Source organism: Centruroides sculpturatus, unplaced genomic scaffold (genome assembly GCF_000671375.1).
Source record: "Centruroides sculpturatus isolate CEXI.00-Female unplaced genomic scaffold, Cexi_2.0 scaffold1358, whole genome shotgun sequence".
Taxonomy (NCBI): domain Eukaryota; kingdom Metazoa; phylum Arthropoda; class Arachnida; order Scorpiones; family Buthidae; genus Centruroides; species Centruroides sculpturatus.
In genome coordinates this window covers 194,737-207,247 of record NW_019385582.1, presented here as the reverse complement: position 1 = coordinate 207,247, position 12,511 = coordinate 194,737, and the positions used below count along the sequence as shown (strand labels likewise).

The 12,511-nt window shown below is 25.6% G+C and overlaps 1 protein-coding gene across 1 annotated transcript; it reads right to left on the bottom strand.

The window, feature by feature from the left end:
- Positions 1 to 5,157: 5,157 nt before the first annotated feature.
- On the bottom strand, positions 5,158 to 9,493 carry LOC111640318. Its single transcript, XM_023386327.1, has 5 exons — positions 9,434 to 9,493; positions 9,054 to 9,221; positions 7,164 to 7,323; positions 5,206 to 5,693; positions 5,158 to 5,163 (listed from the first exon to the last, which is right to left on the bottom strand). Exons 2-5 carry the CDS (start codon positions 9,219 to 9,221, stop codon positions 5,158 to 5,160), a joined length of 822 nt encoding a protein of 273 aa, XP_023242095.1. The 5' UTR covers positions 9,434 to 9,493.
- Between the last annotated feature and the right edge of the window lie 3,018 nt (positions 9,494 to 12,511).

Sequence of the window (12,511 nt, the reverse complement as noted above, 5' to 3'; positions counted from 1 at the left end):
CATGATTGCACCTCTGCTCAGGGTGGGGATCTCCTAACAGCAGTCTCTCACCAGTCTAAAATTAATATTAGATTTTCTCTAAAACAAAAGAACAGAAACTACCTTTCTTGGGTCGTCGAGGTGACTCCTGAAATAAGGGATATACTCGTAAAAGTAGGAAAAGTTCACATTCACTGGTCAACTTGTCAGGTGTACGATTTTATTCCGACAATACAGTGCTATAAATGCTTATCCTTTGGCCATTTTGCTAAAAACTGTACTTCCACAGAATCAATATGCAGTCATTGTGGTGAGAACCATCTTTTTAAAAACTGTACAAATAGACATGAAACACCAAAATGTGTCAACTGTTTGAAAGAGAAAAGAACACAACATAACCATAATACCATGGATAAAATGTGTCCAACGTATCTAAGAGAAAAATCAAAATATCTAACTAGGACTGAATACATACATACATGAAAATCAATAGCTGTATGTTACTACAGACCAACAGGAAATACTTGCAGACCACTAGCTGAACTTTGTCACAGACCAACAGGAAATTCACTCCTTGAAATAATGCGTTTCTGAAACTGTGATAAACATCTATACTGTGATGTCTTGCAACCTCTAGACTATTGCATTTTACATGCTATTTGGATGTTCCTGAACATTTTGTATAAATTGGACATTTTACATGATATGGCGAGTTACTTACAATTATAACTGTATGCGCCAGTCTCCAATCAGCAAGACGCTACATTAAGTATTTATTCTGGTACTTTGAAACCGTGCTAGTAGTTATTAGTAGTAATTCAATTAATTGCCGAGTGCCTGAAAATAAATACAATAATAATTTGTGTTTGAATTACTATTAAGTATTTATTTACATTCATTATTCAGGTTAATTATATTTTTCTATTAAAGGTAACTCTATGTCTTTGCAATCTTGCTGATTTTATGTACTACATAATTTTGTATATAGTTAAGTTCATTGTTTCTTAATTTATCTGTTTTTATCTTATTTTATGCATTTATTGACTTATTTTCTTCTATTAAGTATTTGCTTTCATCAATTCTGTACACGTAACAAAATTTTATCTTGAGTACTGTAATATTTAATGTGTATAACCGGTAATGCTCAATGTGGGGCCGGTCTGTACTATATTTGTACAACAATAAATGAATAAATGAATGAATGAATATCGGGCCCCATCCCTCACCACCCGGCCGCCCAATTGTGAACCTGGCCGAACTCATAATGGGCTTGCTAATGGAGGCCCTCTTAGTGCTCACAGGGCAGAAAGAGTTAAAAAAATACAATACGTTTAAAAATATAAGAAAAAGTTAATTTTTACCCTTCCAAGCTCACGGACCCCTGAAAACGTTCTACTTTCTACAGGCTCCAGGGTAAGAGCACCTGCAATCTACAAAGAAAATGGCCTACAATAATTTTCCGAAAGTTTAGAAAACACTACTAGTTGCCACAAACAACCAATCAGCGAACGTCTCGGATAATATTAGCGCAATTATATAAATAGCGAATAGCGACATTCATCATCATGTGATTAGTTGCGAGTGGAAAGTGTTACCTAGTATTCGCTCTCTCCATAAACTCGCGTGCCAACCACGGTTGGCCGATGTTCGCCAGCTTAACAAATAAATAGGGGGTCAGTTTCCCATACAAATTTTTTCCAAGTGGCAGATCTCTCTCGTATTGCGTTGCTTTATTCAATCAATCGTGCTATTTATTTAACTTTATTCCAATTAAAAAAAAAAAAAACTCAAAACGTTAAAGACATAATGCATAAATATTTATTGTAAATAGTTTTACAAAAGGTTGTTTCACTTGTTAAGAACAAATTGCAATAAAATTTTGTAATGCCCATATATCAAGCGAGATTTATTATCTAACTCAGTACTGATCTAACTAATGCGAACTTTCTCAAATAAACACGTGTTCAACATACGAAAACGACAAACTATAGAAGGAAACAATGGCACGCTCGTCGTTGTTCCACTGCGTAAAAATTTCCCATTTTCGAACGGCGAAGGTACACATATTTCATAAAAATAAGTAACATTGGAAATGCGATGATAAATTTCAATGATATATTAGAAGTACAATATTTTATTGCAATTCGTTCTTAACAAGTTGATAAAATGTCACAAGTCTCGTTAGTTGAGACAATGTATTTGATAACTTATGCAATTACAAAAACATTATGATGGTAATTAAAACGAACAAAATATAATGTTATTTAGCACAAATGAAAACTGATGATAAAGTTATAATACTGATAATATTTCATAATTTACAAAACACAACATATATAACATGAAAATATTATTGCATTTGTAATAATTAAATTTAATTGTTTTACAGTATTTAAAAACTAAATATTATAAATATGGAATGAAGTAATTTTGCATATAAAATTATGCAATTAGTTATTACAAATTTATTACTTTGGTACAATTAAAACTTTTGGAACAATAAGAAAATAATTAAAATAATGGATATTTAAAAATTCAACATAATTGAGCAATTATTTTGTTAGGAAAATTCACAGAGTTTGTAACTATCTTGTTGTTTTTATTTTCCTTTTCAAATTCTAGTTAAATGGTAGTGAACTTTTTAAATTCTTAAAAAATCCTTACTCCAGTTCATAAAGTTCTCATTATCTGTGAAGTTTTCAAAATCTGTAATACCAGTAAAAAAAAAAAAATTAGAAATAATCATAATTATAGTTATATTACATAAATTTAAATAAAATAGATAGATATACTTCAGATAAATTTTTGATAAAATTTAGTACATTAGTCTTCAAAGTTAATTTGTAAATTTATGTAGCTAAATCAGCAGATAAATCAGTAATACAGTGAATTGTTACGAACTAATGACAGTGTTATCCCAATTATACATTTTAATTTAAACTACTTTTTTGAAATAATGAAATTAAGAATAAAAATCTAGAAAATATGACACCAAACTGAAATAAACCACATAATCAATGAATAAATATATTCATGAAAAAAATTTTGGCTACCTGAAATTTTTTAAGAAACATTTTCAGTCATAATTTAATCATCTTTAACTAATANGCAAAGAAATATCAGAAATCTACCTGATATATAGCTATAACTCATTTTCTGCACAATGCAATGATACATAAACCTAACACTACATGTCTCACTTTACTTGCATTCGCTTTTTCTTTAAATTCTTTCCTACCATTTCGCATTGTAGATATTTTTTTTCTTAGAATTTTTAAGAAAAAATATAGGTGTATGCGTAAATATATATATATTGTTTCTTATAAATGTATATTAGGCATATGACATTTTTCTACTGTCTTATTTGTAATGCAAATGCAAATGATAGTGCATGTAGAAAAAAATTTGAAAATATTTTTAAAATAATCCATACTCTTCTCAAATAAAATCTTAAATTCTAAATTTTTATTAAATTTTTTAATATTTTTTATGTCTTAAATTAACAATAATGTATTTTTATAAGTGAAATTCTCTTAAAATAAGTCTAAATTGAAGCATTTTAATGTCAAGTTATAATTTTGAAAATTAAATAAAAAAAAATTTCTCATTATAATATTTTAATAATTTATTTATAGTTTTTAAAATTTATAAAATTTAATTATATATTTGACGTTATTAAAATGCAAAAATCGAGAATATAATGTGTATAAAATAATATAAAATAACACAAATTTTAATCTTATTTTTACAATTGTTTATTTAATTATTTCGGGAATATGAATATATTATTTTTCTTGAAATAATTTTAAAAGTGTAGATAAAATTTTAAAATGCAAATTTGTTTAATCAGCAATTTATTTTTATCTTAATTGCACATTTAGGAGACAAAGTATTTATTCCATAGAAGCACTTCAACAAATGAAACTGCCATAACATCGATATAAATTTTTGTTGATAAAATCAATCGATACACATTTACATTTTTTTTAAGTTTATTTGTGACTTTCAAATATATTTTATATTGATGAAACGCAATATTGCATTATTGCATCAAATATTCAAATTGCTTTAATTATAATTGAACTATAACAATTTGATCAGAGAAATTGTTTTTATTTTTATTCTGGATGAAGCATTTTTGACAAATTCAACAATTGAGGAACTTTATCATGATAAGGGATAATATTAAACAATAGTGTAACTAGAACTAATATTAGGGATGCTCAAATTAAACATCTACATTTGCTGCTGTACCAGCTGTACCAGCTGTACCACTGGCAGTGTAGATAAAGAGTAAACTCTTAGTTATTGTATATACATAAGTTTAAATGCATTTGTCATATTCAAATCTTTTTCCTGTACTTATTTGGTTTTTACTTTATTTATTTACAATGGTAAAGGGGAGTCCAGTTATGTTAGTGATATTAAAATATTTATTTTCATCTATTAAATGTACTGTACTTTAAGATGCAGAAGGTAATTTTACTTTCTGCATATTGCTGAAACTATAGAGATAAATTTATTTATTAAACACATTTTATTATATAATAAATTTATTATATTTTGAAATTATCAATAAATATGTAAATGTTTAATAATTTCAAATAATATATCATTTTTAAGCCAGATGAATTCTGTATTTATAAATTCAGTTTACACAATATACATTATTTCATACATGTATTGAAAGTTTCATACAGAAAGAAAGGTTATTTGTTGGTAATATATAATTGTTTATAATATAAAAGCTCTCTGATTTTATATTTGAAAGTACAAACATTTTAGATAGAGTTACCAGAAAGTTAAATATATTAATTATTAAAAATGATTAGCAATGTTCATTTTTTCCATTATTGTAATTGTTGTAAGATAATTTTAAATAATTTTATTTAAAGATTATTTGCAAAATTTATTCATTTGTTTTAATTTCTAGAATAAATTATAAATATTTTTAATATCAAATTTCTGACATAGGCTATATTATAGCTAAAGTGAGCACTTCACTTCTAGATCATCTGAATTTCTAAGATTCAAGTATAAGAGAAAACAGTATTTTCACATTTTAATATAGCATATTGCATGTAAGATTATTAAATCATATTAATTTTAAAAAATTGAATATCAATTATAGTATTAACATGGATTTAATTCAAAGTTTTATTTCATAAAAATTATCATTTAATCCTATTAATGCAGAAATTATACAAGTAATACTAAATTACTTACTTTTATTGGTGGAATAAAATCATCATATATTGAATTTAATCCATATTCTTTCCTCTCATCATAAGTATATTCATAGTTCACTGTGTTATAATTATTTGCATCTTCTGTTGAAATATTGTTTGAACTCATTGAAACTGTAAAGCTGTTTTTCTGAGGAATACTGTTTGTAAAAAAACTGTTTTGATCCAAGATTTCTGTTTCACCATACAACATTGATGATGAAGAAGAACACATCATATTTGGTTGAAAACTATTATAACTGTTTGATGCATATGAATTCAAAATCTGATCATTTAATATATCATAATTAACTACTTCACTTTTTATTTGAGGTGTGTAGAAGTCATCATTCAATAATTTTGAGTCACATGTAGGTGTATGTAATACTGTTTCATCACTTCTTGTTTGAAATGTTAATAACTGTTTATCTTTTAAATGCAAATTAATTGCATTATAATTCTTTCTATTTGCAGAAACTGGTCCATCTCCTAATGATAATAAAAGAAAAATAAAGAATTTTGCAATATAAAAATAAAACAATTTATTTATAATTTCATATTGTTTGTAACTAAATTATATTTAGAAATATAAATAAATATTACAGTACTATAAACTTTTTAATTCTTTGAAATTACAATAGAATTGTTAGTTTAAACCAGTGGTTCCCCATGGGTATTACTGCCCCTGAGGGGTGATGAATAAACCTAGGGGGACACTGGCATCAGGGTCCTAACCGAACGATCCTTTTCATCCATAAAATAGGTAAAAAAAAACATTGCATTTAGTAGTTTCTATATATGGATAACAATGTACAGTAAGGACACAAAGTGTGAAGTTCATAGAAAAGTTTTGCTAAGAATATTTCCAAGGTTTTCTCACACAAGGAAAAATGGGTTGGGAGCATTGGGTATAAGTTTAGTTAACCAAGGGGTGGTGGCTCAAAAAAGTTTGGAAATCACTGGTTTAAATTGTAGATTATATATATATACAAGTTTATAATATAATAAAGCTTATATATGCACATAAATTTTATTATATTAAAGGATTGAAATCATAATTCTGGGAAACTTTGAATCAAAGTGCATTCCGTTAGGGGACCGTTACCTGAAGAAGAATCGTAATGGTTTGAAAATGTTTGTAACAGTTATGAAACACGCACTGGTAAAAGGCTTATAGATATGTGCATTGTTTACAGTACTCCAGTGTAGATATTCTACCATTTTTTCATATAACACTATTATATAATGTACAAACAAAACAGTACAAAAATATTCAAAATTTAAATGTTAAAAATTAATTTTAAAAAAATTGTTTTAGATAAATATACAAACAAATGTTTGTCATTTGGAACAATGGACAGGAGTGGATCAAAATTATGAGGGGTGCACTGCCAATGGTCCCCTCTAGCTAGAAGCCATTCAGTTCTTTAATACATATATTCATTTTATTTATATATTTAATCTAGTTATTGTTTAGTAAAATAGTTTTTTTAAATAATGAAGACAAGCTAGAATTTCTTAGGTCGTTCAACTGTAAGAATTTAACAGATTTAAATTCTTTNACACTGGAATAACTTTTTGTTCAAATGAGCTCCAATAAAGCAGATTATTTGTCATATTTAAAGAATTTATTTGAAGTTGTTATTATTTAAATGATTAGGTTTTTGTTAAAAGAGTTCAATAGCAATAGTTTTTATCATTCAATTCAATTTCTATATATAATATATATATAGTATATTTATATGACATTTATAGGTAATCATTGATCCTAAGTTTGAATAAGCAGATCAAACTTATGCAAATAATACAGATCCATCAGTTTGGATTGAAAATGTTTTTGTTTTTATTTAAAATACTACTGGAGTTTATTAAGGTATTTGTTTCAATTATTTCAGATTAGATTAGAATTAATATTATTTGTTATATGTATAATAAAATTTAAAATTTTACATCACTTACTTTGAAACATCTTCAGTTGATACCTCCGATAATGACTGTCTCGAGGCAGTGTTTCAATTTTGCTTTTTAATCTTGTCAGAGCAGAACGAAATCTTCCTTTTGCTTCTGTGAAATATCCTGATCCTCCATGATTTTTACGACCTTTCATCTTATCCCATTCCTGAAATATTAATCAAAATATATAATCTTAATAAAAATAACAACATTACCTTATTATAAAATTCATAAACGTTTTGTAAATATACTAGTTGAAATTTAGATAATAATGTTAAGTTTCTTTTACAAAATATATTAGTGTTAAATCTGTTGTAATTTATTACAATATAGAAAAATAAAACTGCAGTTTTAATAAAGAAAAAATGAACATGTGAAGTATTTACCAGTACATATGTTATATATAATTTCAATTTCATATTATTTTACAGTAAAGTGATGTATATTTAAACATTTAAGAACAATATAACAAGAGAATTATGAATATTTTTGCTTTCTGTTAATTCTTGTGTTAGTATTCCTACTATAATTTCTAATATTAACATTTCCATAACATGAATCATTAGTTCATTAAAAAGTTTTTTAATTAAAAAATTTTATTGTAATTTAATTTAAAAAAATAATTTTTTCATATTTATATAGAAGTAAATCAATTCATTTATTATTAATGAATAAATTTATTGACTACTTTCATCAAAAGTAATTCCAAAAACATTTAAACTGATTAAAAAGTATTTATAAAAAAGTCCTTAAATTATTAATATATAAAAAGAAATATTTATATTTATATTTAAATAAACATATATGTCTTTGTGTAGGAGTAATAATAGATAATAATTTATATTTAAACGACTATTTGAACTCAATACAGAATACTATATGAAATGTAAACAACATATATACTGTTTACATAAACTTAGATTATATATAATTTTATAAAATTTTATGTTTTTCTTATCAATCTTTTTCAGACCTTTAAAGCTAATAATTCCACAAATTTTACATGAAAAATGGATTTATATGGGGATCAAACTGCCTGACTTATTAATAATTTTATTAGGCTTGATTGTTGTAATTTTACATATTTTTTGAGGTATACCTTTCATAGTTTACTATATATTACAATAATATAGTGTTTCTAAAGAATGTATTAGTAAAAAAAAATTTTGGAGTTTATGGTAAATTATACTAATTTGTGTATTGTGATATATTTAATATTAATCTTGTGTTTTTTAAAATATATGAATAACAATAAAAATGCATACAAAAAATTTATTTATATATACACATATATATTTTATGTACAAAGAAAATATATTTATAAATTGAAAGAAAAATTTAATTCATGTATAAATATAAAATTTCATAACATTCAATGAAAATTATTGTTATAATAGGATAATTCTCACTATAATAATATATTAGTTGTTTTACATTATTTTAATTTATTGATTTTTGCTTCACCTTATGTTAAATTATATCACTGAATAATATAGAATTTAATTACTTAAGTTTATGCTTATTAATAAAAAGTTTTTAAGTAATTTATATATAAATTATTTTAAAATAATGTTGAAAAATAAGCATATTTTAATTTTTTTTTTTTTTATTTTAAAACACTTAGAATATCTGTTGTTGTTATACTTTAGTTTCTTATGGTATTTTACTTCTTTAGTAATTTATATTTTAATTAATACATTTAATTGGATAAGAATAAAATTTTTATTTATAAGATAAAAAAGAGAAATAATCAAGGGCAAAGAATGCATTATTAGAACTAAATAGTTGAAAAGCTAATACATAATAAAAACTATTTATAATTTTTTCCAATAAGTAAACTTTTGAAATAATTACTTTTTAGATTCAAGTTAATAATTATTTAAAAATCATACTCACAGTAAATACTTCGAAATATTTTTCCTGCCACTTTCGTCCAGACTTATGAGACCAAAATACCCGAAATATTCCATTTTCTTGGTCTTCCCATTCCAATAAATATCCAAATTCCTTGTTGTTAAGTTTTGGGTAAATAAAATCTTCTATGATACAGATTTCTCTCACCATCTAATCCCAAAAAACAGAATTAAATAAAAAAATGCATTGACAAAAATAATAATAAATAAGTAAGATCTGAAAAAACAACTTTTCATTTTTATGCAATTTCATTTTAGCATAAATAAACTTATATTAAAGTGAACTCAGAATATATTTTTTATCTTAAAGCAATAAAAACAATGTTTACATTTTAAAAATTTAGGAACAGGGGAAGGACTTACATTGTTTGTTGATAGAGCAAGCTTTTGTGAAGAACGAGTGAAAGATGAGCATTTATATACGGTTAGGAAAACCGGGGAGTTCCCTTTAGAGTATTACTACTGCACGTGTATTTTTCTCCTCCCATTTTTCACGTCATATCATTACATCATTATCATTAACGGGGACTCCCCGTACATTTAAAGTAATTTAACTCGATAGATTTAGCTAATTATATCTCCAATAAGCTTTGCTAATTATACAAAGATTTTGTTTCTTTAATAAAAAAAAATATATATATATTTTGCAGGAAAGGAATTAACTAAATGCTATAGAACTATATATCTATGGGTAAACAATATACACCTTCAGTTTTATTTTGAAAAAGTTCTATTTAGAGAATTATTTTAAGCATTATTTGCTCTGGTTGAAAATATTAATTAAGTTACGTATAGTTACGTTAGTTATGTACATGACTTTGGAAAAATGAAAACATTATTAATACCGGCGAGCATTCTAACGAAAGGTATGAGTCACGTAACTCTATTACATCACAGAAGTAGAACTGAAATTATGAAGGGGAAAAAGACAAAGATTTACTGAATAATATATCCTCTTTGTAAAACTGACTCAGGTCTGTAAACACATCACTTGTGGATTTATTGAATAAGTAAATAGGTTATATAATGCAATAAGTATGGGTTCAAATGCGGTATTAACTTTGTTATTTAAAAATAATCAGAACAGATTCACAAACGTATTCAGGAATCTGGTGTGTAGAATCCTGTGAACTAATGTAATATAATGAAAAACACAGAAAACAACGTTAAAACTTTCGCTTATTTCATTTAAAGCTTCGTCAGTTATAAGATATTCGAACACAACGAGTAGAATATACAGCAAAGAACGAATTTTATAATTATAATAATTTTTCAAATAACTGCAAATAACAGAAACATAATTTATATTGTTTATATAATCTAGAACGTTATATGTCGTATGTTCCACTCATTGTGTTAGAATATCATATTACTGACGAAGTTTAAATAAAACAAGCGAAAATACTTTATCATCAAAACTTTTAAAGATGGTGTTTTCATTATATTTATGAATCTATATGAGAAGACAATATAGATTGCTACGTTAAAGTAAATCACAACTTAAGAGAAAAAATAGCAGTAACTTATAAAGCGTAAAAGATGATAAAATTATGTACAATAATTACTTAATGACATTGAACTTGATAAGAATTATCTAAGCTCTGTTTATTTCCGCTGGAGAAGAAAGTATTAACTGTAGCTAAATCTTATTTAACTATAATGATCTAAATCTAAATTTTATCATTTTAATAACTGCATTTTTTTATTCTAGTACAAAATCCTGATGTTTACCAACTGGGGCTAAGTTATGGTGCAGTTGCGGTTTGCCACTTACTTGTGGCAAACCGCAACTGCAAATCTAACTAATGTAAAATGAGTCATATATTGAGTTAGTATAATAAAATAACAATAATAAAGATCTATAGTGTTTAAAATGCTTATGGATAATGTGAAATAGAACAATAGGCAAGGAGATTATATAAATAAAATAAGCGAATAAGATTAATAAGGAAAGAACTAAATATTAATTTGCATTAGATAAGAATGTAATTTGACACTCAATGCATAAATCACACCAAGGGATTTCTTCCAAAATGAAAAGTTCGTATTTAAAACTTACAAGCAGTTCTTTGAAGTTAATATTCGTTCCTGTTAGATAAATAACATTAATTATTAACTTTAATGCAGAATATACAGTATATACGCCTATGAGAACTTCCTGTATTTTAGAAAAATAATAAAAAATAAAGTTTCTTTCATGTAAATATAAACATTTTTGTCTAAAATAAGCAATTAAATTTTTAAATAAAATGAACTAAATTAGGTCTTGGAAATTTTTAAACCAACGAATTTATATTAAATTTAAAATAAAATCATAAGTTTCCATAAGTTAATTTTTCTGATGCTTATAATACAGAAGAGAAGAAATACGGATGGCCACGGCAATTTGGAATTAAAAATTACGAATATAAAAGATTTATATGGTACTGTACATCACATTTAAGCCTCTTTTTATATCTTAGTGAATTCAATCATTCATAAGAACAACAATTTCTACATCATTTATTATACATGCAATAGTTTTAAGCATTAAAATGTGTATTATTGTCAGAGCCGTAACTAGCCATTCCTGTGCCCTGTGCTAGAATTTGCATTTAGGCCCCTTAATTTATTTGGTTTGGGAAAATAATAAAACAAATACATTACAATAGATTTTTAATAAGATTTATTTTAATTGAACTTTTCTGGCTTTCATTTCAGCAAATTCATTAATTACATTATCATAATTAATATTTTTAATGATAATGTATTCTATTGAAATAATATAAATATTAGACAATCGTTCTTGCCCGATAATTAACGTTAATAAAGTTTTTATTAATTTTAACTTGCTAAAATTTCTCTCGCACGAAGCAATAGAAAAGGGAAGAGTTAGAAATATTAGAAGAGCGACATTGATATTTGGGTAAGACTCAATTAAATCAAAATCATGAAGAGCCTGTGGAATATTAAGCGGAGATGCAGTTTCTATATTTTGTATAAGAGTCGTTACTTCAAACTTAAAACTTTCAATTTCATTTGTGAATTCGTACTTTTTTAAATCTTTGCTATATTTAAAAGCGAGATCTGCAGCTGATTTTTTTTAAATCAGCAACACTCGTGTATTGTAAAGAAGAGTCATAGAGAGAGCAAAAATCAGCCTTTTTTCAGTAGCATTTTAAAGACCTCGAGGGGCCCTTCGAGATCCTACTCGGCCGCATAGTTCGCTTACCGCTTAATCCGCCGTTGAGGTATACAACACATATGAGTACCACTATAAAGCAAAAAGTTATGTCAGAATTTCTGCACGCCTTTTACAACCTCGAGACAAAGATTTTATTCGAGAGTTACCACGTTTTCAATTTATCAATTTTAAAAAAATCCTCGGGCAGATTTATTTTTGTTACAAAATGTTAGCTTTACAGATTTCTAGCTCTGCACACTGTAGAAAAATCTAGAAAT

Excerpts from the sequence above, each read along its gene's own strand:
- LOC111640318 (XM_023386327.1), bottom strand. The coding sequence starts at position 9,221 with ATGGTGAGAGAAATCTGTATCATAGAAGATTTTATTTACCCAAAACTT. Across the intron at positions 7,324-9,053 it reads AATATTTCGAAGTATTTACT|GAATGGGATAAGATGAAAGG; the intron begins GTGAGTATGATT and ends TTAATATTTCAG. Across the intron at positions 5,694-7,163 it reads TCAACTGAAGATGTTTCAAA|GAGATGGACCAGTTTCTGCA; the intron begins GTAAGTGATGTA and ends TATTATCATTAG.